Source organism: Rhinopithecus bieti, unplaced genomic scaffold (genome assembly GCF_001698545.2).
Source record: "Rhinopithecus bieti isolate Rb0 unplaced genomic scaffold, ASM169854v2 scaffold_62081, whole genome shotgun sequence".
Taxonomy (NCBI): domain Eukaryota; kingdom Metazoa; phylum Chordata; class Mammalia; order Primates; family Cercopithecidae; genus Rhinopithecus; species Rhinopithecus bieti.
The window spans coordinates 201,950-229,721 of NW_016823463.1; the positions used below are offsets into that span (position 1 = coordinate 201,950).

General features: G+C 45.8%; 1 protein-coding gene across 2 annotated transcripts; it reads left to right on the forward strand.

Annotated features, from left to right (window-relative positions):
- Positions 1–26,713, forward strand: CCR6 (C-C motif chemokine receptor 6). Of its 2 annotated transcripts, none has more exons than XM_017861632.1 (3): positions 1–262; positions 24,672–24,776; positions 24,873–26,713. In XM_017861632.1, exons 2-3 carry the CDS (start codon positions 24,768–24,770, stop codon positions 25,986–25,988), a joined length of 1,125 nt encoding a protein of 374 aa, XP_017717121.1. In that variant the 5' UTR covers positions 1–262; positions 24,672–24,767; the 3' UTR covers positions 25,989–26,713. The 2 variants fall into 2 exon arrangements, with proteins under 2 accessions (XP_017717121.1, XP_017717122.1); XM_017861633.1 differs by lacking the exon at positions 1–262 and adding an exon at positions 11,373–11,844.
- The last annotated feature ends 1,059 nt before the right edge of the window (positions 26,714–27,772 follow it).

Below are 27,772 nucleotides of genomic sequence, written 5' to 3' on the forward strand. Positions count from 1 at the left end.
GTGTGTGCTGAGGAATAAAACTTGTGGTGAGGAGGGCAGCCCAGCACACCACCCAGTGTATGGGTGAAGGAGGCAGCAGTGCGGCCGGAGAGGAGAGCTGGGCTGGGAGCACAGGAAGGTCCCCAGGACTCTGTGGTCATCAGTAAGAGAGGGCCCGCATGTATACGCTGGTGAACAGAAATCTCAACCTTTTCAAAGTCTGACATTTAAGAGAAAAAACTGTGGCTGCTGGTTTGTGGAACAGACAGCTTCTTCTTTATTGGTAAGTTTTTTACTTTTGTCTTGAAATTTAGAAAATACTGTATTTCTTTTGTCTCAATAATTGTTTTATGCTTTGGAGGTAATAGAGTATTACAAAAGTTTATGTTATCAAGTCATGCATTGTGAATATTTATTAATTTAGGCTACTTTAGTCATGCCAAAAAGAAAGAAGAGATGCTAACCTTTGTTGAGTCTATTATGTGACATGCTCTATTCCAGAGACTTCGGTACGTGTTATTTTATGTAATTCTGAAGACAATCCTGGCAGGTAGGTGTTGGGCTATTTTAAAGAGTTAGGGAGGTAAAGTCACACAGCCAGAAGATGGCTATGGAGGGTTGGGAGGCAGATTTTTCTGATCCTAGTCTGTGTTCTTTCTAGCTCACAAAGACATTCCATACCATCTGCAAGTCACTTTTGACTAGCACTAGAGAAAGAAGTATAGAGACATTGGAAATGATCTAATAGACCACAATCACCTTTGAAAGAGCAGTCATCTCTATGAACCATAACTATAAGGAAGAAATGCAGATCCCACAAACCAGAATGGAACATGCCTCCCAAACTTAGGTTTTGAGCTCACCCTGGGGGCTGTGGCTGCTGCAGAACAGGGGGTGCTGGTGGATCTAACATGAACGAGGATTGGTGGAGGGGCTGGCTGTGTGCGGGGAGGTTGGGATGAACAAGGGCAGCAGGCAGCGTCACAGGTGAGGAGGACAGGCCAGGAAGGAGGAAAGAGCCACAGCGTGTTGACGAAGGTGGGGTAGGGGTGAGGTGGGGGGGACACAGACAAGCCCAGAGCCAGCTCCATGGAATGCACAGATGTGTCTGGAACGTGTGTCCCTGGATACATGGATGGGTCTGCTTCAAGAGAATTCTTGATGCTGCAATGCATCAGAAGGAGTTCTAGTGATACCATTGTCTCCCAAGTGAAAGTGATAAACGAATGACAATCAGTTTCACTGTGTTGTGGGTGAATGTATTTATGTCATTTAACAATATTGCGATTCCATTTGTGTGACCATCTCAGAGGCACTTGCTTTAATTTTGCATTATGTCTTCCCTAATTAAACATCTGAAACCTCTAAGGCCTGACTTACCTGGAGCTCTCCTATCTCATAAGATCAACCTCTAAGGCAGCCTGAGAAAGAGGAAATGAACCCAAAGAGACTCTGCCCCAAAATAGATACCACAAAGCCTGTACCCAAACCTGGTGTGCTTTTCTCCCAGGGGAGACCCTCAGGTGCACATTCACATACACTGGCTCCTATTTTAGGTGCAGTTCTGATAAGGGGGGCTGTTTGCTTTCCCAGCCCGGAGCTTATTGGAAGCAGCACATTCAGGGGGAATGTCACCTGCTGGAGTGAGGCATGCTGGAAGTGATGAGGAATTGCAGATGGCCAGGTGCAGTCAAGAGGTGGGCTGGAAGAACCCCAAAACACAGAGAGGGCAACTCAGTAGACCTCACATGAACCCATTTAATGTGGAAGCCGATACTGTAGTTCCAAGTATTGGAAGGATCTCAGCGTGGAACTTGGTGTGCTGCCGCAGATGAGAAAGCACACGTCCCCAGCAGCTCCACGAATGGGGCCCAGGCAGGGTTGGACAATGCCCAGCTCCCCTGGAGACAGCCAGAATCTCATCATATGTCTTAGCAATATTTTCACCCATCAGGTCCCAAGTTTTAAATGTTTAAAATGATCAGTTGAAAGTTAATTCGGAATAGGCTTCCCCAAGACCAAAATGTTGGTTGGACATTGCTGTGTTACTGAGTAAAATACAGTAAACAGCCAGTGCATCCTTCAGCGTTCAGTTGACTGTCAGAGAGGAGGGAGCATCTAGGTAAGACATGCATTCCTCTTTACTTTTAAAAGTGCTCCTATTTTGGGGGGTAGAATGAGAAGATTGATAGATGAAGAAAGGGAAAATGGAACAAAGAAAGGAGAAAGGGCAGGGCAAGGAAGAGGTTCCAGGATAAAATAGACAGGAGATCTTATGAGCAGAGGTTGTCAGGGCGGGGTGGGGTGGACTGGCCAGCCATGACCTGGGTAGGGGCCAGATCACACAACTGTGACAGACGCGGCTCTGGGCTCTGACAACCGCATTGCAGCAGACAGGATCAAGATGCAAAGCAGGGGCCAGGCGTGGTGGCTCAAGCCTGTAATCCCAGGCGTTTGGGAGGCCGAGGCAGGCGGATCACGAGGTCAGGAGATTGAGACCATCCTTGCTAACATGGTGAAACCCCGTCTCTACTAAAAATACAAAAAACTAGCTGGGCATGGTGGCAGGCGCCTGTAGTCCCAGCTACTCGGGAGGCTGAGGCAGGAGAATGGCGTGAACCCGGGAGGCAGAGCTTGCAGTGAGCTGAGATTGTGCCACTGCACTCCAGCCTGGGCAACAGAGTGAGACTCCATCTACAAAAAAAAAGATGCAAAGCAGGGCCTTCGGCAGCCCGCGCCAGAGACCAAGAGCTGGGTGTGGGAGGTCTCTCTGGCAGCTTCTGTCTCTTCCTCCTCACCTTCCCTTGATTAGGCTCACGTTATGAAGACATCATCCTCCCTGTGCCGTCCCCACCTCCTGCCACACCAGCTGCCTGAGATCCTAGGGGCTGGTGGAGATGGAGGTTTGACGGGTTATAAATCACGTGACTTAGCTGAGAAGGTCTAGCTCCCTCTTGGTCCTGAGGGAGGTGGTCTTCTGAGCAGTGCTAGACCTCAAGAGGAGTTCAGAATCACAGGACTGCAGGACCCAGCCCTGGTCTACCCAATCAGAACCTGCATTTGAACCCCAAGGAGAAGCAATTCATTAGCACAGTGCACTTGGAAATCCTTCCTCTAGGCATAGAAAACCCCAGTCCAGAGGCATCACTTCATATTTCAGAGGGGTTACTGCCATTGAGTGGCCTAAATTTCAAACCCTGGCATGGAGATGAGCAGGGCCCTCTTCTCTGTGCAGAGCTCCCTGGCCGAGGCTTGCTGTGACAGCGGCTGTAACCAGCCTGTGGCTCTGATGTCACTGCGCACACGTCACCTTTTTTCATTTCTGTAGCAGTTTATAAGTCAGTGGGGCTGTTCCCGGCAGACAGTAATGGAAATTAGCACTCTGAATCTGGGTCACTGAGCAGCGCTGTGAATCCCAGGGGAGGCCCCGGCCCTTAGATTTGTGTCCAGTGAGGACTGGAGGCGAGAATGTCTTCACAGATCCAAGGGAGGAGGCTTTAGATACATAAATGTGTGTGATTATCCAACGGCAAGATCATTCGATAGGAGGTCCCCAACTTAAAAAGAATGTGGCTTTCAGATTTCTTTCTGGTACACAAACAGATGTTTTAGTAAATCGAAAAATCAGCCTTGTGAGTGTAATTAAATGACTATGTAATAAAATCAGTCATTTTCCTTTGATCTTTTTGTCAGAATGAGTCTTTTCAGGTTCTGTAAAGAATCTGTCTCCTCCCACATACGTCGCCAAGACAGCGGCGGGCTAACGGGGGCTGTGCTGCCCACTCCTCAGACGCTGGGTGGGGGTCTCACTGGTCCACCCAGGAGTTGGCTGGCGGGTCAGAGAGTGCGCCAGCCAGTCCCCAGTGCCCAGCACGCTCTAGATGTTGCAGAATGGCAAAGGAGGCTTTCTGCGGTCCTCATTCTGTGAGTGGACCTGTCCTTTCTGGCAGTCGAACAAAACTTTGTGGAATACGATTGCGAGATTTTTAAGTAAGTCAGAGGAAACCTGATTCTGCTGGAAGTCGGTTTTAGAGCTGCTGAGAGCTATTTCACTAATCATAAAGTCTTGTTATTTCAACAATAAGTCTTTTTCCACACTCCTGGTGTTTAAGCAGGGTGCCTTGTCCAAAACCTAGTGTCTTTCCCCATTTTCTATATCTCACTTGAAGCAAAATAGTATTGTACACTGTTCTGGAAACTAACACAGAAAGAAATTGTGACTACGGCAGCACTCAGACGATAGTGTATCTGGAAACATCTAGAAGGTGTTATTTTTCCAGCGGTGAAAATTAGTGATATCCATAATAGTCACTGTAATTAGTCCTTTTGCATTCCTTAGAAATTCGGTTTCATTATACAACCAACTTATTTTGTTATTAAATGAAAGCACAAAGAGAAATTTGTAATTATTACCTTTCTTATATTTCTACCTCTTTATACAAACACCATTATGATTTTCATGTCTCTTCTCATACTTGTGTCAGTTTCTCACTTTTATTGCTAAAATTTTGCAAAACTGAGGCTGTATCTAGAATGTCATGGTCAGGGTTGGAAGTTTAAATTTGAGACCTCAAAGAAAATTTTTCAAGGAGGGTGCTCCGAAGAGCTCCCCATTGTCCTCCTAGTTCAAAGATCCTCAGGCATTATAAAGCGAATGAGTACTGGTTAGGTGGAATTCATTTCTGAAGCCGTAGCTGCCACCAGGAGGGAGCACACCAGCAGGCGTGGATGGGCGTTGTTGTTGTGTCTCCTTTCTTGAAAAGCTCCAGGGTCCCACTGCCAGAAGAGATCATGAGAGACAAAGCTGAACTCCTCGCTCTGTCTCTGGAGAACATTCCCGAGGTTGTCCTGGAGCAGGACGGAGCGCTTTCTTATGCCGCCGTCTCCTCCCTGAACTCTCCAGAGCCTCTGGAGTCTTTCATAGGGGCCTGCCTGTCCTCGCTCCCTCTTGGGAATTCTGTCTCTCCAGCACCCCGGACGCTTTCTGTTTTAGATCAAATTGACCTTTCTGGCTTGACACCCTTTCCTTTGGCACAAGAGGCAGCTGGGCCTTTCTCTGAGGCCTCGTCTCAGCCCACAGCGCAGCAGATCCATGCGGGGAAGTGTGTCCTCCCTCCTCCCAGCCCAAGCCACCTCCTCCCACCTGCATGGCTTTTGGCCAGAGTTTTTCTTTTGCTTCAACTGAGAGTAGAGCTGCTATTTCTCCCTGCAGGCACCCTGCACACACCAACGGCAGCCGCTCCTGCGGTCTCCCGCTCCACGCCGCCCCTCATTTCCACTGACTCTCTTGCTTTCTCAGGTGTCCGGGCTTCACGCCTATGCCACCCGTTAGCAGAGAGGCACCCAGGGGTATCCTAGCCATTGCAGAAGAGAAGGGCGACCGCCTCCCAATCCTGGACGCCTGCACTTCTATTAGCCCCAGAGCAGTTGGCCTTCCTGCTGTGGCAGCACTGTCCTGATTTTAGCACAGACGTTTCTACTCTCCGGGAAGTCTCTGGAAAACTGGGAGGGTTGGCCCCCTAATCCTGGGAGTCCAACAGGAAGAGCTAGGAGGATAATGCTGCAGGAGATGCTGACCCGTCCCATGGGTGAGGGTTCCCTACCCTCCCGTGGTGGGTGGAGGATGACTCCTGTTGTCCTCCTGTGGCCAGAGGGCTGTCCATCATCTGTCACCGATTCCTGTCCACCTCTGCGCTGTTCTCGAGGGCTGAGCACAAAACCTTCTTAGAAAACCAGAGCTCTGGGTGCTCAGATGGAAAGTGTCCGAGAATACTGCTGCATCTCCGACCACCACAGCCTCTTTATCCCCTCTCCCACCACAACCTCTTTATCCCTGCCCACCACAGGCCCTGCATCCCTCCCCATCACAGTCCCCGCATCCCTCTTCGCCACAGTCCCTGGATCTCTCCCCACCACAGTCTCTGCATCCCTCCCTAACACAGTCCCTGAATTTCTACCCACCACAGTCCCTGCATCCCTCCCCACCACAGTCCCCACATCCCTCCCCACCACCGTCCCCGCATCCCTCCCCACCAGTCTGTGCATCCCTCCCTACCACCATCCCCACATCCCTCCCCACCACAGTCCCTACATCCCTCCCTACCACAGTCCCTGCATTTCTGCCCACCACAGTCCCCTCATCCCTCCCCACCAGTCTCTGCATCCCTCCCCACCACCGTCCCCACATTCCTCCCCACCACAGTCCCTGCATCCCTGCCCACCACTGCCTCTGCATCTCTGCCTACCACAGCTGCATCTTTCATCAGAAGAGTGTTGGAGAGATCTGGGTTGAGGGAAATGGAAGGCGTTACCTGCTTGTTTTCACAGTTAACGAAATAACGTTTCACCTGTGTTTGCTCCTCACCATACCTCTGTTCTCTTTTTTGAGTCTCCCTGTCAGTCCTTAAACATTTTCCACCCCTGTGGTCTCTATTCCTTCAATGTATTCTTCCTTCTTAAACCCTTTAGTTAAGCTTTCACTCGGACATTCTTAAAGAGATTTTGTCTCAAAGAGCACTGAGAACAGTAGTGATGAAACACACAGGTCAGTTTTCAGTCCTCAAATTCTTCACTCTGTAGGGTTTTTTTTTTTTTTTCTTTAAAGACACTGTACTGATATTTTAGGACCTATCCTCTGGCCGCTTCTGAAGTGTCTCTTTTCCAACTTCAATCTGTCCTTCTGCTTTGTAAACATGAGCCCAACTTCCCAGCGGTTGCATCTGCATCTCTGAGTTTCATTACAACCTCTCCATGCGAGACTGTCCCTGCATCTCTTGCTAAGCCCCTCTTTATGACACAGTAGTGGTAACTTCCACCCCCATCTCCACCACCACCACAATCATCATCGTCACAAAGCTGTCACTGTGCACCTAATGCCGTGTGAAGCTTAAACTTTGTCCTTGATCTTCGCATAAATCATTTACAAATCTAAAATCCTTATGCATTGATTAGGAGACAGACATCTAGAGGTTAACCTGAAAAGTGACTTTCGATTCTTGACATGAATCTAAAGTCATGTCAAGAATCTCCAAGAATTTTCAGTTATACGAGACATCAATCTCTTCACATTCCAGGTACTTCAAATGACATCCGTTTTCTTCCCTCTTAGACCAGTTTCTGTAACTGTTCTTCTGTGTAGAAATAAATTAGTAAACAAAAAGTAAGTTTTCAGTTTGATTTCCACATATCTGTCCCGATGTAAAATTTGGCATCATTTGGATTCCCCTTCTGCTTGTTCCTTACTGATATTTTCCAAAACATCTACCCAAATCATTTTCTCTTCACATGTATCCCAGAAAGGTATGAACTTTCGGATCAGATGACATGGCTTTGAGATTGGCTGCTCAACTTATTGGCGTATGAACTTCAAGAAGCTGTGTTTCTCCTCCGAGTTTCAGTTTTCTCATCTGTCACTTAGGGAGGACTATGACAAGCTCAGGGCCCCTGGGCCTGTAGGGAGGATTAATGAAACCGAACAGGTGAAATGGCGAGGGTCAGCCCCACGTGTTGGACGCCCGTGGTCCCGGCTCCCTTCCCTGCTCTGTGATGTTGGGCAGGGCTGCCGCCAGGAGGAGGGTGAACCTGCCCTGTGCCCTGCTCTTCTCCCTACTGTAAACTTGCTCCCCGTCCCTCTACGGCCCACGGACATCTGTGTCTTTGCATTGTCGCCAGCATTCTGGTCCTGCAGTCACCCTCCCTGGCTCCCCACTGAGGGCTGGTGCCCCCACCTGTCCTCACTGCTCTCCACCTTGGTGCCTTTCTGCCTCCCCACCCAGGCTCATGCTGTTTGTCCCCAAATTGCCTTCCTCCCCCTGCCTACCTGGTCAGATCCGAGTCACCTTCCTGGTTGAGTACCAGCCCTTCACAAAGAGCCTGAAGTCCAGGAGGCTGGAGCTGAAGGGGCTCCTGTGTGCTCCCTCCTGTGAACTGGACTCTCCCAGTGGCATTTCTTCACGGATCCATCACACACAGACTCTCTGTGCATCACATCTTGCTTGTATTGTCATGTATTTAGGCCTCAACTTTCCAACAACATGAACTCCTGAAAGGTGGGAAGTAAATGGCACACTTTTAACTATTTCTGTACCTTGTGTGCTACATGCAGTAATTATGTGAAAAAATGATTTGTATCTGAAAAATAATTTATAACAGGTGTTCTCCTGGCTATTTGGGAGAGTAATTTTCAGGTCAGCTACTTTGTGGGGTAGAATAACACAGAGTGTCTCCCCAGGCCCGAATGTATTAGCATATGCAGTGAGCATTGAAGGATACACCTTTTGACATCTTTGTAAACTCCAAAATTCAAGGTGTCAGCACAGCTTGTACTTCCTCCTATAAAATGTGTTTTTGTCCCTACTAGATAATTTGCTGACATAATTTGTTAAGTAGCCTTTTTTTACTTTATTGTTGAGAAAAAGATATAAATCCAAACCACATAACACAGATCCAAGCACTGCTGGGCTCGGTGATCTGCAATGTGTGTGAGCCTGTGGCTGCCTGCCCGCTGTCACTGTTGTAGATTTCTTCTTCCTGTCCCTCCACTCCCAGCACCTGTGCTCACTCTAGTCTTTCCTGGGGAGGGTTTTTAAAAACAAACAAATGAGGCTTTTATTTTAATTTGTTTTTTTTTTTAAAAACATGTTCATTACTTCAGAAGTTTTGTGCACACAATGAGAGTAGAAAGCTGCCCCGCTTATCCATTGTTGCTTAGCCACCACCTTGAGTCACGGTGGTTTTAACAGTGATTTATTTACAATGTCTTGTGGCTCTGGGGGTCAACTGGGCTCGGCTGAGTGCTTCTCAGTTGGGGCCCCCACTGTAGGTACCATCAGAGAATGGGTGGGAGCCATGTCATCTGAAGGCTCGACTGGGCTGGGGGGCTCCCCCATGTGGCTGGCACGTGGGACACTGCTGTTGCCTGGTATCTCAGCAAGAATTCCCAACCAGCTCACCACATTGACTTCCTCAAAGTCTGTATAGAGTGTTACTTTAGGGGTTAACAAAGCATTTACTGTCTTTTCAACTTTGCTGATAATTTCAAAAGATGACTGACACCCAGATGACCAATGTCCACAACGTGGTGTGCCATGGCCTCCAGTGTGTGTGCTGTGGCCTCCAGTGTGTGCAGGGCCTGTTTGTGAATTAAAGGCAATCACAAGGAGAAATGATCATGGTGACCCATTCTGAACCATACACAGTGTCCTCTGTAGGGTTGTAGCCAGAGGCAGATGGCTTTCCTAGAAATGCCTCAATGTGAGTTTTAAAGCAACTCCTTATGACTATTATCTGAATTTACCAAACTGTCCCTGGCTTTTGTTCGGAATGAACTTTTGACGTTGCTGTGGAATTTTCTGTCTGGAAAATTATCGTTATGAAACATGTGACTGTAAACCACGTTCCTCGCCTTTCATGTGCCTCACAGTGTCTATGCAAATGAACAGTGTGATTTTAAACTTGAGGAAGTTTCAATAAGAGTGAGATCTAAGAGGATCTTTAATATGGGGACATTTTTAGAGAGATAAAAACCAAATGGGTCTCAGCTTTCTCAGGGTGACATATAATTTGGATTTGACTTGGAACTACAGAAGGAATATGGGGTAAAGGACATGAGAAGCATTGCAGACGTCAGTGACACGTGGTGCATCTGCCTCAGCTCTCAAAGAAAAGGCAACTGGTCCAGGCTGGGAGCCAGTCAGCAGCAGGGTCCCAATCTCCATCCACTGCCTTCCTTTCTGGGGCAGGGAGGGTGTCGCAGGGAGGAGGCCGCTCTTAGAGACCTCCAGATCCCTGCCTCTGTGCAGTCTAACTGAAGGGGCCCCCATAGTGGCAGTGAATCTCTCTGCTCTGCAAGGAAGGGGGTGTCATTGGGCCTCCTGGGTCCCTCACCCTCTGTGTGGCCACACAACGCAGTTTTGTTCAACACGTTACATTTCTGCTTAACTAATGTTCATTTTTGGTCTCCTGCAAAGTCCAATCTGTTTTTCATTTTCTTTCTTTTCTTTCCAGGCAGGCATTGCCAGGGCTAATCATCTATAAAAGGGCTTACTTTCTTACCTTCACACTAAGCAAGACCATCCAAGGGCAGTGTTAGAGGGCACCTGAGAACGCAGTGGGGGTGTGTTCCCTGGCAGCCTGTTTCTTTCTCCTATGGGCAGCCCTTCTACAGGAAGCAGAAACCTCAGGGGAGATGCTGGAAGTGAGGAGAAGGGGATGGAGCTGAGGTAGCAGGGGAGGGGTTGGAAGATCAGAGGGGAGGGTCTTGCTTTGTTCTCCATCCAATAATCAGCAGGTTTCGGGTTGGGGTGAACTACTGGGGCGCAGCGCTCCTGGGCTCCTCTCAGATGGAGGAGGGACAGGTCACCCAGGGTGAAGGAAGTTGTGAGCTCTGTTAGAGGAAAACAGCCAGGACTTAGTCAGGAGAGGCTTTGTTTGGAAGGATTGTTGTAAGTCAGGGAAAGGGATGATGGAAGCAAGAGGACCCCATGACTATGGGTCTGCAGGTGCTTCAAATAGAAAAGGCCCTTCTTTTATCCAGTAAGGAGGAGCCACCGGGGCCAGCAGGGTCTTTGGAGGAGACCCTGTACAAGCCCAGGAAAATGGCCAGTGAGTTGGGATGAGCAGAACACAGGTCCTGCTGTGTCCAGCTGGCTCTCCGGAGAGATGACAAGGGGTGCACTCCAGCTTCTCAGGCTCGCTCAGGCTTGGGGACGTGGAGCTCAGGGCTCTGCAGGAAGGAGAGACCTGGATAAGGTGTGGTCAAGACAGAGCAGATCTGGGCAGCAGGCAGTGGGGCCTCATGGGCAGCCTGGGGTGGGGAGGCACAGTGCACTGGGAGGTGGAGAAAGTGTGAGTCCATCAGCCTGGCTGCGAATTGATCATGAACCTCTAGTCTGTAAAACTTTTGTTATTTCCTGAGATGTGGTTCACAACAACCCAGGTGTAAATAACCTTATGATTCATGGGTTCTTTTCTATTGTTTTAATCACTTGCATCTAAAAATAAATTTCTGAGTGACTGTCGTCAGCTGTTTTTCTTGATATGTCTAATGACGGGGCAGTGACCCCCATTGTCACTCAGAGATTATGTCTCTGTGCCACATGAAGATTAGGTGTCCCGCTTTTGATTGAGGGGCTCATCTGCTGGTCTCAAAGTATCTGGTAATAATAGCTGATATGCATGGAGAACCACTCTCCTCCAGGCGCTGTTCCTGGGCTTCCGTGGATGGGCCTGGCTATTTCTTGGAACCTTCTGAGGTTAGAGCTGTCATGGTCTTTCTTCTAAAAGAGGAAACCGAGGCTTGCCGGGGCTCAGTGGCCCTTCTGTGGCTGCACAGCTTTCGAGGTGGAGCCAGGACTGACTGACTCCAAACAAAAGTGCTCCCGACCCAGCTCTTTAACTCACACGGCCTCTTCCAAACATTCCCGAATCTTCCCAGTCGGCTTGCAGACACTCCTTGCTTCCAGGAGATAATCAGGTAAAGGAGTATGAAAGTTTGGGTACAAACTCATTGCTGCAAATTGAAAACCACACAAAGGCTGTCTTCCTCTGGGGAGCTACAACGCCTCCCTCTTTCTTACCACTTTACCATGGGTTGGACTTTGATTTCAGGGATCCTACGATTACTCAATACCCTACAGGATATACATGGTTAACCATTCGCATTTGGGCAAATAGGCGTTACTTTTCAATAGGAAGTGGCAATCCAGAACTTGCTTTTGGGCAATTCTAGTAGCTCACAGCTTTTTTCTTAATGAACGCTAGAAGCTGCATCTTATTGACAGATGGTCATCACATTGGGGACCTGGAGTCATCAGATTGTGGGGCTCGGAGTGAGGCTGAAGGGAGTGGATCAGAGTACTGCGTGAGGTGAGCATGCCAAGGCCCCTGAAACTTTTCTTTCAAAAATGTAACTTCTTTGATCCCCTAGTCTGATAGGAATGGGACTGTTTTACCCATTAATCTTCCAGAATGCTGGCATATTGGCCGTGTTTATGCTTAATGATGCAGACCTCCTTTCCTGGAAGCATTGACTTTGCGGTTTTAGGAAGCCCACTTTTCCTCTAAGTGGATAGTAAGGGATTTCATACTCGCTCCCTGCACAGGAGCTTGGGTGATGATCTGGGTACTTGCTCCTCATACAGGAGATATCCTCAGGGCATCAGTCTGGAGAGGAATGTGATTCTTTACTTGATCTAATACGCTAAAAGATTTTGGAAAACAAAAAATTAAGCTAAGAAATATTTTGGAGGCAGTAAGTCATTTATGCAATGAAGGCTGATGAGTGGGCAGCCAAGGCAGCCTAAGATCGAGCAGGAAGGAGTTTGTGAGGGTGGTTAAGAGAAACTGAAAAGGTGGAAATTTCAACAAGTCTCAGTTGCAAAGCTCTCATGAGGGCTGCCAATGCCACTGTGATTATGAAGCCAGTATCTTATGACCAGAAAATAATACACAGTGACATTAAAAGGAGCCAGGCTAGGTGCAGTGGCTCACACCTGTAATCCCAGCACTTTGGGAGGCCGAGCTGAGTGGATCACCTGAGGTCAGCAGTTTGAGAACAGCCTGGCCAACATGGTGAAACCCCGTCTCTACTAAAAATACAAAAATTAGCCAGACATTGTGGCGTGTGCCTGTAATCCCAGTTACTCGGGAGGCTGAGGCAGGAGAATCACTGGAACTTGGGAGGCGGAGGTTGCAGTGAGCCGAGATCACACCACTGCACTCCAGCTGGAGATCAGCTCCAAAGTCCACTTAGCAGCAAGGCATAGATATAATAGAGATCAGCGTTACAAAGAAAAACAAAAATGCAAGGCCATAACTAAAGCTATTCTTTAAATGCTTAAAGATGTAATTTCTACAAATGAAACAGAAAACATAAAAGCAAACTTCCAAATAAATAAAAGGAACTGAAAAAAAAAAAAACCTACAGAAGCTTAATAAACAAATTACCGGGGGAAAACAAAAAAAAAAATCAAACCTCCTGGTCTCCTGCTTAGCCACCCTCATTCAAAAGCAGAAGGAAGCCAGTCTAGAGTTTCAGCTCCACTGGTGCTTATCTAAAAAAGTATAAAATGTGGTGTGCCCGTGATTCAGATAAACTTAGAGAACATACATGTATTGAACACCTACCATTATAGTTTGTGAAACTCTGATATCAATAAGATGTTTTAAAATAAATACATTATTTAAGATCTTGTGGGAATTCTGTGGCATTTCACTAAGACCTGCTGGTGGCAAAGTGAATTAGAAAGGCGGGTAAGAGACAATAATGAAAGTCTCACCAGTGCTCACAGTCCTAGAGAAGCTACAGGCTCACTATCTGTAAAATGGGTATGATGTCTACCTTAAAGGGTTTTGTGAGGTTAAAAGCGATAAACAGCTGTAAACCAGTGATTTTAATGCCCAGCAGGTAACTAGAACTTAATTTACAGCATATGCACACACACACACAAACACACACATACACATATGCGTGCATATATACATACACTCACATCCATATGTTCACACACAGAGTTATACACATACTGCACACACATGCATGTATACACACATGTATGTATACATGCAGGCACCAATATACGCCCATGCACACACATGCAAACACACACATACACCTGTATACACACATGCACACATCTATATACACACATGCATATATGCATACATGATGTAAACACATGTATATATGCAGGCATATGCACACTGCACAAATGCACACATGCATATACACATACACACACACATACACACACACATATGCACACATACACACATACTCTTATTTAGTTCTTGCTCCTTGTTTTGCAGGGCCAATACTCTTTATGAAAGTAAGCACAAATTTAAAACTGCCAGACAACTTAATTTTAGCACATTGTTAAGCTAGTTAGTAAATGTTTTTAAATTATAAGTTAACACAGTTTTTATTACCAGTAATATTTTGATAACTATTACTAACGTTTTCCCCATACTGAATTTTCTTGGGCACAGTCTGTCATTGGCCAAAGGGATGAACAATGGCAGTCGGTCTGTTGCTTGGTTCCCCCAACCTCTGCTCCTGTTGGGGAGCACCCCCCCTACAGCTCTCACTGGCCCTCTCTCTTTGCTACCACCACAGAGCCAGCCCCAGTACTGGTCTCCCTGAGAGTGTGGCTGCGGCTACCCACCTCTTCTGGGGCCATTTGCCTGTGATTAGAGCTCTCCCAATGCCCTCAAAGTCCAAAAACATAAAAGGTAGAGGCACCGTGGAAGGCCAGGGGGAGATGAGTGTGGCTGTGTTTGGAGAACTGAACACAGCCTTAAATCCTATGGTGGGGGCGGCCCCTCCCTCTTTCCACTGGTTCTGCTTTTTAGCAGAACGTATAATTAGGTATTCTTTTCATTTCTAAATGAACTAATAAATTAATGATTGCTTTCTGAGATACTCTCTTGCATATTATACATAATAAAAATTGTACTAGGAAGCCACATTACTTTATTGCAATAAAATTGAAGTAACCTTTTAAATGCTATGTTAGAAATATTATTCTGGAATTAAGTTTTCCTAAAGTAACACTTTTAAAATGTGTGATAACAAGATCTTTGAAGCGTTAAAATTGAAATTCAGAGGCTAAGTTATTACTTACCATGTGCATATATTTAATCTTCATGAGATGTTAGTACATTTGCATTTCATGTAAATGAGCAGGGTGGTGGCTTGTTGTCCCAGCTACTCTAGAGGCTGAGGTGGTAGGATAGCTAGAGGCCAGGAGTTTGAGGCTGCAGTGTGCTATTATCGTGCCTGTGAATGGTCACTGCACTATAGCCTGGGCAACATAGCAAGACTCCATCTCTAAAAAAACGTGGTTTATTTATATGATTTCAAGCCTAAAATACAAAATGCCTATTAAAGTATAGCTTATCATTATTTGCCTCTAAGTAAGGGGAGAAAAAGCCATTAAAATATCTTTTAAGACAAGTTTATTTCTAAGTCTAACATATGTCCACAATGAGAAGAGAATCAATCAGATGTGAGGCCTGCACGATTTTGTTTCATGCAATTGCTAGGGGAATGGAGGCACTTCAACTCAGAGGCTGCTGTGGGGACCAGCACACTGTCTAACGATTCCTCCTGTGTTTGCCTTGGTGGCACCCTTTGCCACATTCCCTGGGTCAGGTGATGCCAGCCCTGGGGGGCCTGTGAGCTGCTGCAGTCAGGTGGTGGGTGCATGTAGCCATCTTCTCGTTTCCCTCTGTTGTTGCCTCGAACAGGGATTGGCCCCTAGGAGCTGCTCAGACCTGTCTTTGGATGAATGAACGAAGAGTCCTCTAGGTCAGTGTTATGCTTTGGCTGTGTCCCCATCCATCTCATCTTGAATTGCAGTTCCCATAATCCCCACGTGTCATGGGAGCGACCAGGTGGAGATAATTGAATCACGGGGTGGTATCCTGTTCTCGTGATAGTGAGTTCTCATGAGATCTGATGGTTTCACAGGGGGCTTCCCCCTTTGCTGGGCTCATTCTTCTCCTTCCTGCCATCATGTGAAGAAGGATGTGTTTGCGTCCCCTTCTGATGTGATTGTCAGTTTCCTGAGGCCTTCCCAGCCATGCTGAACTGTGAGTCAATTAAACCTCTTTCCTTTATAAGTTACTCAGTCTCAAGTATGTCTTTATTAGCAGCGTCAGAACAGACTAATACAGTCAACTTATTGATTATATGGTTTATATAATCATACATATGTGATAATATAGATTATATAGTCAGATTATATGATTTATATCATCATATAAATAAACCACCTTTTTTAAAAGAGATGAGGTCTTGCTGTGTTGCCCAGGCTGGAGTACCCTGGCCATTCACAGACATGATGATCGCACACTGCAGCTTGGAACTCCTGGCCTCAAACATTTCCCAAAGTGTTTCCAAAGAACAGGAACTGAAAAGGTTCTGTGAGTGAGAATGTTTGGGAAATACTGAGTTATTCCAGCAGGGCTCTGAAGGACCATTGATAAACAAGCTCTAATAGGAATAAACCAGGGAAGGATGTAGTTAGCATCTTATTTATGTCTTAATATACCAGCTACAGAGAAATCATTTCCCACCCCTGTCTGTCTCCCTCCCTTCTTTCTACCCAGAGCATCTCTTGGAACTCACTTTTAGATGCTGGATGCTTGAATTCTCCAAGAAACAACAGTTCCTAAATTGAAGTGTGCATTAGAATAACACAGAGATTGTGTTAATGCAAGGATTTGAATCTTTGAAGCAGACATCCATAGGATCTATAGATCTTACCTAATGTCAAACTTTACTAATGATTCAAGAACAAAAACACTAGGCAGAGAGATGCATCCCATGTTGGCTGAGCTGTTCTCGAACTCCTGGCCTCAAGTGATCCACCCACCTCAGCCTCCCAACGTTCTGGGATTACAGGTGCGAGCCACTGTGTCCAGCTATTCTGCACTTTTAGATAGGGGCTCCCAGGCTTCTTTCCCCTAGTAAGTACTATTTGCATGTTTACAAGGAGATCTGGTCCTCGCCCAATCCAATCATGGGCAGAGTTCAATGCTTTGTGACTGTAGGACTGAGATCCTCATATTCACTCTTGGCTGTCAGCAGAGGGCCTTTTTAGCTTCTCGGGGCAACCACATGGCTCAGCTTGTGGTCCCCTCTTCTGTCTGCAACTCTCACCTCTGAATCTTTTCTTCTCCCATCTCCGGAGAGAAGGACTCTTCACCTCTAGGGACTCATGATTGCAGTGGGTCCAACGAGATAATCCAGCATGATCTCTGCCTACCTCCAGGCCCTTAGATCTTTAGCTTCATTGCATGCAAAGTCCCTTTTGCTGTGTAAGGCAACACATGTAGAGGTTCTGGTGCCTGCGTCAGGGCCTGGGCATGGGGCCATGATTCTGCTAACCACAAGCGTGACATGGGGCCATGATTCTGCCAACAAGTGCTGTCCCCTGTGTTAGGAGCCTCCGCACTCTGTATCTATTATTGGGTGGGAAAGCCTTAGTGACCAGGGAGGAGAGTATCCAGAGATGAGCAGAGCTGGCTGGCTTTCCGGCTGGCTGCATGTCTGTGGCCACACAGTACTGATTCACCAATCTCTTGGTGAGCTTACTAGCAAATAAAATTCTTAAGACTTTTGCTGCTGCTGCATTTTCATTTTATATCTGTGTAGTTGCTTATTTATTTTTGTATTTTTATTTTTTATTTCTGATAAGGAGTCTAGCTCTGTCGCTCAGGCTGGAGTGCAGTGGCACGATCTCAGCTCTTTGCAACTCCGTCTCCCGGGTTCAAGTGATTCTCTTGCTTCAGCCTCCTGAGTAGCTGGGATTACAGGCGTGCACCACCACACCTAGCTATTTTTTTATATTTTTGGTAGAGACAGGGTTTCACCATGTTGGCCATGCTGGTCTCAAACTCCTGACCTCAAGTGATCCGCCTGCCTTGGCCTCCCAAAGTGCTGGGATTACAGGTGTGAGCCAACGCACCCAGCCTGCTTATGTAAATCTAAGTGGAGAAGCTTCTATTTTCCCTACTGAATTTTACCACATTAGATTTACCCATTGCTTGATTCTGTCCAGAATATTTGTATGTTGATTCTGTCATCCAATATATTAATTATCTTTTTAGGCTTCTTGACGTTTTTAGACCTAATGAACTTGCCTCCTCTCTTTTTGCTTCTCTCATCAATAGAAGCAATGGGCAGGACACAGCTGAAGGCTGAGATCAGTGCAATGTCAGTAGGGCCTTGTGCCAGCCTGCCAGCAAAGTGGTATCACAGAGCCGATTGTCCAGACACCTAGCATGCCACCTAATTGTACTTGCACCTGGATCATGGTTCCTCTTCTTGATTGCTTCTAAGTTTCAGATTTTATCGTAAGTGTTCAATGTCTGTAACACCTCCCTGATCTGCAGTTTAGTGACTGTGACCACCACGGCTTGGAAATCAGTGTGAGAAGACTGAGTATCACCAAACCCACGCGGACCCCCAAGGGCTCACCACTTCCAAACCAGACGCTCCTGCACTGGCTTAGAATGCCCTCAGCACCCTGCTGGGAACCAACAACACCCAGCATTTTACCTCAGTCGGAGGCATTCGTCTTCTTTCTCTCTGCAAATGGGTTTTGAGCTTCCTTGCTCCAGCTCTGTGCTCCTGGACTTCACAGGCACCATTCACTGGAGTCAGACAACTTCACTGCAACATTCTCTGAATATCTTTGAAATGATTAAAAAAAAAAAAAAAAAAAAAAAAAAAGAGTAGAGAGGTGCAAAACAGGAATCAAGAAATTCTGCTTTCTCTTGTTTTCAGAAGATGTGATAAAGCTCAGCCAACGAGGCATACCTTCCTGGTGAAGGAGACACTCAGGGGATGTGACATGATGAGTCTCTCATTTGGTGTCATGCTGTAGTGTACGTGCCCTGCAGGGTACCCCAGGGGCCCGAAAGGATTCACAAGTCCTGTGAGAGGCTAACCTTCAGATGGGGGGTGCCAATGAGTTACTGGGACAGCAATAATCGACATTTTACTTGAGGCAGCTGAATATTGGAAAAGAAGCCTCTCAACTGCAAAAACAAATTGAGTCAAATGACATTTCTAAAGTGTGTCATTAGATGACTTTTCCTTAGAGCCCCTGAAACTCCTGCAAAGAACAGTATGTCCTACAGAAGCTCTAGAAGTATTTCTCTGCCCACTTGTTTGGGAAATATCTAAATTCCAAAGACAAGAAAATTACACTTTAAGAATCAGTTGAGCTGAATGTATTTTACATGTGATTTAATGACATCACAGTGAGATCTGGTGAGAATGGTCATCATGGGGACCACGTGTGAGATAGGAAGTGCTGAACCTCAAAGAGACAGCATGAGATGTGCTGCAGTTGGCTGCTTTGCAAGGGTGGGTTCACTGGTTCACCAGGACTTAGCACATTTCCCTGCATCTCTCATCTGCCACTGGTAGATAACAGGGTATCTTGTTGTCAGTTCATTAAAGAAGGAACATAAATATCTACTAAAAAAATTTCTTACTGTCTTCACCATCAAAGTTTCCTTAATAGGAAATCTGCAGCCTGTTTCTCCAAGCTGCTGGTGACTGCTGCCTGAGATTTGAGACGATGGAGCAAGTTGTGAACAGGATTCTTTACATGTTGAGGTGACACCCATGCCGATCTGTCACCCACACAATTTCCTTAAAACAATTCACACAATTTTTCCTGTGAAAACGGTGGGTTGGGGCAGGCACAGGCCGAATCATTTTCAATGACTGTGGCTGGCATACAAGTAAACTTGACAACCGTCTTTTTCATTGAGAATCCTGATTCTTAACCACAGTAACATTAAATTTGTCATTATCTAGAATTGTACATTGTTTATACCTAACAGGTGCATAACACCATCCTAAGAGATACGGAATTTATAAATTTTGGTTCATTGACTTATTCTGAAATGAGAATAAATGAAAGGAAATTAAAGTAGTGCCTTATGAACAGGACAGAGTAGGCCAGCTTCTCATATCTCTGCTGGGAACTTCCTGCCCTGTGGTCTGTGTATCTGGCTCCCTCCGGGCCTCCTTCTCTCAGGGACCCTCCCTCCGGGTCCCCCGGCCTCCGGGACTCCTCCCTCTGGGACCACCCTCCCTCTGACTCCCTCCCTCTGGGACCTCTCCCTCTAGGACTCCCCTTCCCTCTGGACCCCCTCCCTTTGGGACCCCTCCTTCTGGGACCCCTATCCCTCTGGATCCCCTCTCTCTGGGCCCCGTCCCGACTCCTTCTGCTGACAGGGCTCCATCACACAGGCTTCCCCATGCTGGCTTTCTATTCTAGCCTGGCACTGTTTTGTAATTATTTGTTTACCCGGCAACCTTTTGAAGCTCAAGTATGTGTGATTCATCTCTGTGCTTCAATGCCTCTCCTCAGTAGACAGTTCATAAACATTTGTTGAACAGAGTTAAACTTAAATTCAGAAAATACTGTGTGTCACGGTGCCGTTAAACAAATATTTACCTTAAATGGGGGCCCCGTTGAGTATTGAGTGCATGGCGTGCTGGGTCGTCCCTCTCTTTTTGGCCCCTGCTGCCCTTCCCGTCATCATCAACTCAGCCTCCACGTGATGGGGAGGTCACTCCCTCCTGTCCCGTCCCAGCCCCACTCACCTGGGAGCCTGTACCACTGACCCCGCCTTGGCCTGGCATCTGTCCAACCTCCAGCGGCTGCTTCCCACAGCCCCTGCTCCCTTGTTCTCCAGGTCTCCCCTGCTGTCCCCAAGCCCCTGCCTTCCACCCACACTGCCCACTCCTTCCCACCGTCCTCACCTCAGTCCTTAAGGAGTCCCCAAAAGCTCTTCTTGCCCCAGAACCTCCCATAAGCCCTCAGTGCTCAGCAGCAGATCCTTGCTTTGACTGTTTATGGCACGGTCTGTTCCAACACATTTGCATGGAAGAGTATGCAGGCATTTTTAAATTAACTTTATTGAGGCTAATTTATATGCAATAAATGTCACCGATTGAAGGGTACAATTCAACATGTCTTGACAAGGGCACACAGCCATGTGCCACCCCCACAATCAGGACAGAGGACATTTCTGCCCCCATAAAAGCCCCTTGTGCCGCCCAACCCCAGCCAATCCCTTCTTCCCGTCCCGATGACAATCCCTGATTTCATTCCTGCCACTGTTATTTTATCTTTTCTAGAAATTTTAGGGATTGAATGGTGCAGTGCATGGTCTCTTCTGTCTGGATTTGTTACCAAGCGAAGGTTTTGAGTCACCCCCATTGGAGCATGCATTAGTCCCCCGTTCCTTTTCATGGTTGAGTAGTATATTCTATTGTATGGATACACTTCAACTTGGTCATCTGCTCACCAGTTGACAGACATTTGGGTCTTTTTCAGTTTGGGACGGTTAAGAATAAACCTGCTGGGAATGTTCCAGTGTTAATCCTCCCATGTCTCTTGGGTAGACATGTAGGAGTTGGTTGCAGGTTCCTATGGTGGATGCATGTTCAGCTGTGCAAGAAAGGACCCCACTGTCTCCTTGGAGTGGCTGTGTGATCTTGCAGTCCCACCAACAAAATGTGAGAGCCCCAGATGCACCATGTCCTCTCCCAGCTTCCTGCCCCCTGTTTAATCGCAGTCCTTCCAGTAGGTGTGAAATGGGATCTCTCTCTCTCTCTCTCTCTCTCTCTCTCTCTCTCTCTCTCTCTCTGTGTGTGTATGTGTTTCAGATGGAGTCTCTCTCTGTCACCCAGGCTGGACTGCAGTGGTGTGATCTCAGCTCACTGCAACCTCTGCCTCCTGGGTTCAAGTGATTCTCCTGCCTCAGCCTCCTGAGTAGCTGGGATTACAGGTGCATGCCATCACACCTGGCTAATTTTTGTATTTTTAGTAAAGATGGGGTTTCACCATGTTGGCCAGACTGGTCTCGAACTCCTGGACTTAAGTGGTCCATCTACCTCGGCCTCCCAAATTGCTGGGATTACAGTCCTGAGCCACTGCGCCCAGCCTTCATTGTGGTTTTAATTTGCATTTTCCTTATGATTAATGGCATTGAGCGTCTTTTTTGTGTGTGTATTTGCCATCCATGTATTTTCTTTGGTGAATTGCCTGTTCACATTTCCCCCTGTTTCTTATTGACTTGTTTATGTTTTTGATAGGGAGTTGTAAAATTATTTGTATATTCTGGATATAACTTATTATCAGACATAAGTTTTAAAATACTTTTTTGTATTCAATATATATTTTTTTCATTTTCTTGAGTGTCTTTCAAACAGCAGGAACTTTACATTTTGTACAATCAAGTACAATTTATCAATGTTTTTACAGTTCATTCTGTTTGCAATTTATATAAGAAATTTCTTTTTCCAGGTTCACAAAGATTTTCTCCCGTTTTTCCTTCCAGATGTTTTATGCTTTAGCGCTCACATTTAGATTTATAACTCACTTGAGTTACCTTTTGCAAATGGTGTGAGATAAGCAGTAAGGATCAACTTTTTGTTCATGTCATTCCAGGACCAGTTATTGAAGACTGTTCTTTTCCCATGGAGTTACCTTGGCACCTAAGTTAAAAATCAGTCTGCCATCTATATGTGGGTCTATGTCTGGACTCTGTTCTGTTCCACCGATTTATGTATCTGTCCTTTCAGAAATCCAACACTGTCACACTTAGTGTAGCTTCCTTGTCAGCTTTGAGATTGGGTAGTGTGAGTCCTCCAATTTTTTTATCTTTTTCAAAATATTGTTTTCACTATTTTAATTTCCTTGAATTCCTATATAAATTTTGGAATTGGCCTGTCAATTTCTTAAAAAAAAACCCTACCATAATTTTGATTTAGTTTATGTTGTATCTACAGATCGATTTGGGGAGAAATGATATCTTGAAATTGAATCATTGATAAATTTGAACATGAAATGAGTCATTGAAAATTGAACATGATAAATTTCTCCATTAATTTAGGTCTTATTCAATTTCTCCCAACAATGTTTTGTAGTTTTTAGCATATGAATCTCTCATAAATTTTGTTAGATCTATCCATAACTATTTTACATTTTATGATACAATTATATATATAATTATTGATACTATTACATACATTATATATGATATATGTGTGTATATATATAGTTTTAACATCCAAATGCTAACTCCAATTGGTGTATTTTATTTTGCATATTGTATATTTCACCTCCCATGCCCTCCACCCCTGCCATGCTCTGCAGCTTAGAAAGAACGTGTACCATTTCTCACTGTATTTGGTTTCCTCCTGCCAGGAGCCATAATCTCGTGATGCCCAGTGCCAAGGTCTGAAAATTGTTGTTACATTTTGCAGGTTTTTCTGGTTGTTTAATGCAGCGGGGTGCCTTTGGTCTCTGTTAATCCACTGTGGCTGGAAGCTGAGGTTTAGCAGTGGTGTTCTGATTGCTGTGCTTCTTGGGATTGATATGATTATCGCTTCACGTGCTTTTGCAACACAGGGGTCTATATTATGCTTCTTCTGCATACTCTAAAGCACTTAACTGTATACCTGTTGGGATTACAAAAGTGCAGAGGTGACTCCATGCCTTCCTCCAGCTTTTTAGGTCCAAAGCAGTGACTGAGGGGCAGTGAAGAATTGATCTCTGAGTTGTGACTCCAGGCACCAGGGAAGGAATGGGGTGGAGTAAACAATGAAATGAGAATCAAAATTATGGAAGAAATAGGTTTGGAAAATAATTTAGGGTGAACTTTGTGTTACATGGGCTTCCTCTCCAAAAGGTCAGTATCCATGTGGACTCGTAAGTGAGGACTGATATGGTACAGTGTGGGGGCGAGGAGGGGAGTTCTACCTTCTCCGCCTGTGCACCTTGGGCTGTGCTTCCCTAGCTGCTCCTGCTTGGCGTGGCCAGGCCCACGTGGTGCGAGAGCAGGGAAAAGAGGAGGAAGATGGGCGATTGGCTGGGAAGCACATCCAACATTAATATCAGAGCATTTCAGGCCATGGATGTTACTGGGGGGTGTCCAGGGGGTGTTAATAAACAGGACGAGGGACAGTGCTGGAAAGCAGGAGTGAGCCTGAGAACGGCGAAGAGTTTTTCTTTCTTTTTAAGTTTGCTTCAAATGGTGGATTTCAAAGCCCTTCGTCCTCAGGCCCTCCACAACCGCTCCAGCTCTTCCTGGTCTCCTGCTAAACTTCTTCAACCTGGACCCATGCACGGCCACTGCTGGCATTGCCGGCACGTGGCATCCTCCATATGGACCCACGCACTGCCACTGTTGTTGTTCCCAGCACATCGTATACTCCATTGTTCCCTAACAATCCAGTTGATTCGGCCAGGCTAGTTGCTCAGCTGTTTCACAGACATAAAGGGGTCATGACTCAGGACTGCTCTTCGGTCTGAGATGAGCTGGTCACCTGAAGGACATGGCCCTTCTCTGTCAATCACTGGCCCCCAGCCTCGCCATTCTCCAAGGACCCTGATTGGAGCCTCCTCCTCCAGGAAGCCTTTCCTAACTGTGCCAGCCTCCACCTTTCCTCCGGCACTTGGATTTCTGATAATTAGGATGCCTCTGCCACAGCAGATTCATGCTTGTGACCTGGAATGTCTACTGGAAAGGTCTGCGGCTGTGGAGAAGCAGGTGCATTCCTCTCCAGCACCTTCCCAGGCTGGAGCAGCTTGTTCAGTGTGTCTTGAGAACGGCACTCATAGTCAAACTTTAAATTCTACTGGAGATTCTCAGATGCCCACTGGGGTGAACATCACTGACATATATTGTGAACGATTGAAAGCCCAGGACTATGAATTATACATTTTCTATGCACATTCACACTTCTATTTGTTGAATGTTTTTAAATTTTGCATAAAGATTTTTGTGTAGATCAAACTTGTGGATTTCTGAGAGCACCTTATTTAAACTGTAGATAAAGGGTTGGCAAATTATAGCCTCTAGCCAACCGAGCCCGGCGAGGCCAGTTCAGTTATGTAATCGTAGATGCTTTCAAGCTCCAAAGGCAGATTTGAGGAGCTGTGACAGAGACCAAATGGCCTGCAAAGCCTAAAATATGTACTCTCTGGCCCTTTACAGAAAGAGGTTGTTGATGCCTATTCTCAATAAATATTTGTATGTAAAATAGTGTGCTGTGCACTCTGTTCATATGAGATGGAATGCTGGTCACTTAAGTGTCTGGCTCTCCAGGGATACCTGTGTTAACTGTAGTGCCTTCTGCCTTCTTTCCTTCCTAGAATCAATTCCACTTTCCTGCTACCACTGCCTGTGAGCTGAAGGGCCTGAACCATACCCTCCTTTTTCTACATCCAGCCTGCATTTTTTTGCCCACAATGAGCGGGGTAAGCTCTTTATTTTTGGCAAGGAGTATAATTTGGGTTCTTTGTGGCTACTTGAACATTGCACTGCTGCTAACTCTGTCTTTGTTTCCTTTCCAGGAATCAATGAATTTCAGCGATGTTTTCGACTCCAGTGAAGATTATTTTGTGTCAGTCAATACTTCATATTACTCAGTTGATTCTGAAATGTTACTGTGCTCCTTGAAGGAGGTCAGGCAGTTCGCCAGGCTATTTGTACCGATTGCCTACTCCTTGATCTGTGTCTTTGGCCTCCTGGGGAATATTCTGGTGGTGATCACTTTTGCTTTTTATAAGAAGGCCAGGTCTATGACAGACGTCTATCTGTTGAACATGGCCATTGCAGACATCCTCTTTGTTCTTACTCTCCCATTCTGGGCAGTGAGTCACGCCACCGGTGCGTGGGTTTTCAGCAATGCCACGTGCAAGTTGATGAAAGGCATCTATGCCATCAACTTTAACTGCGGGATGCTGCTCCTGACTTGCATTAGCATGGACCGGTACATCGCCATTGTACAGGCCACGAAGTCGTTCCGGCTCCGATACAGAACGCTGCTGCGCAGCAAAGTCATCTGCCTTATTGTGTGGGGAGTGTCAGTCATCATCTCCAGCTCAACTTTTATCTTCAACCAGAAATACACCATCCAAGGCAGCGATGTCTGTGAACCCAAGTACCAGACCGTCTCGGAGCCCATCAGGTGGAAGCTGCTGATGTTGGGGCTTGAGCTACTCTTCGGTTTCTTTATCCCTTTGATGTTCATGATATTTTGTTACATGTTCATTGTCAAAACCTTGGTGCAAGCTCAGAATTCTAAAAGGCACAAAGCCATCCGTGTAATCATAGCAGTGGTGCTTGTGTTTCTGGCTTGTCAGATTCCTCATAACATGGTCCTGCTTGTGACGGCTGCAAATTTGGGTAATATGAACCGATCCTGCCAGAACGAAAAGCGACTTGGCTATACAAGAACTGTCACAGAAGTCCTGGCTTTCCTGCACTGCTGCCTGAACCCTGTGCTCTATGCTTTTATTGGGCAGAAGTTCAGAAACTACTTTCTGAAGATCATGAAGGACCTGTGGTGTGTGAGAAGGAAGTACAAGTCCTCGGGCTTCTCCTGTGCCGGGAGGTACTCAGAAAACATTTCTCGGCAGACCAGTGAGACCGCAGATAACGACAATGCGTCGTCCTTCACTATGTGATGGGAAGCTGAGTCTCCCTAAGGCATGTGTGAAACATACTCATAGATGTTACGCAAAAAAAAGCCTATGGCCAAATATGCATGGAAAATGTGGGAATTAAGCAAAATTAAGCAAGCGTCTCTCCTGCGAAACTGAACATGCTCATGGGCTGTGTGATCTCTTCAGGGTGGGGTGGTCTCTGATAGCCAGCATTTTCCAGCACGCTTGACGAGGAATGTTCTGTAGCTCTAGGGTATATATCTGCCCCGCGTTTCACAAAACAGCCTTTGGGAAATGCTGAATTCAAGTGAATTGTTGACAAATGTAAACATTTTCAGAAATATTCATGAAGTGGTCACAGATCACAGTGTCTTTTGGTCACAACACAAAATGATGGCATGGTTTGAAAAACTAAAACAGAAAAAAACAAACGGAAGCCCGCACATCACTCATTTTAGGCAAATGTTTAAACGTTTTATCTATCAGAATGTTTACTGTTGCTGGTTATAAGCAGCAGGATTGGCCGGCTGGTGTTTTCTCTCATTTCCCTTTGATACGGGCAACAGTCTGACCCTGTAAAACGGAGGCGGAAAGACAAGCTCAAGTGTTCACAACCTGGAAGCACTTCGGGAAGATGGGGACAAGGGCAGAACAAGTGTTGGTGACAATTGTCACCAACTGGATAAAGCCGCTCAGGTTGTAGTGGGCCATTAGGAAAGTGTCAGTTTGCTTTTATTTCCCTGGGAGCTGTTCTCTGTCATGAGTGACTCTTTTCTCAATGTCCGTTAGGCTGAGAGTGCTATGAAGACAGGAGCTAGAATAATCTTGCTCACAGCTGTGCTCTGAGTGCCTGGAGGAGTTCCAGCAAACAAAATGGACTCAACAGAGATTTGATTAATGAATTGTAATGAAGTTGGGATTTATTGTACAGTTTAAAATGTTAGATGTTTTTAATTTTTTAAATAAATAGAATACTTTTTTTTTAAAGAAAGCAACTGTACTGAGACAATGTAGAAAGAAGTTTTGTTCCATTTCTTTAATGTGGTTGAAGAGTAATGTGTGGCTGAAGACTTTTGTTATAAGGAGCTGCAGATTAGCCAGGGGACAGCTGGAATTATGCTGGCTTCTGATAATGATTTTAAAGGGGTCTGAAGTTTGTGATGGAATCAGATTTTAACAACTCTCTTCAACGATATAGAAAATTCATGGAACTGCTGGTTTTAAAGGGCTATGTAAATATATGAACATTAGAAAAATATCAACTTGTGTTACAAAAATACAAACACGTGTTAGGAAGGTACTGTCATGTGCTAGGCACGGTGGCTCATGCCTGTAATCCCAGCATTTTGGGAAGCTAAGACAGGCAGATCACTTGAGGTCAGGAGTTCAAGACCAGCCTGGCCAACATGATGAAACCCCCTCTCTACTAAAAATACAAAAAATTTGCCAGGTGTGGTGGTGGGTGCCTATAATCCCAGCTACTTGGGAGGCTGAGGCAGGAGAATTGCTTGAACCCAGGAGGCAGAGGTTGCAGTGAGCTGAGATCATGCCACTGTACTCCAGCCTGGGTGACAGAGCGAGATTCTGTCTCAAAAAAAAAAAGGAAAATAAATACTGTCATGAATTACAAAAATACCGATATGTTTAAACCTGACAATGATGTTATTTGAAACTTTATATTGTTCTCATAAGCTTTAACTATATCTCTCTTTAAAATGCAAAATAATGTCTTAAGATTCAAAGTCTGTATTTTTAAAGCATGGCTTTGGCTTTGCAAAATAAAAAATGCATTCTGTACATGAAGT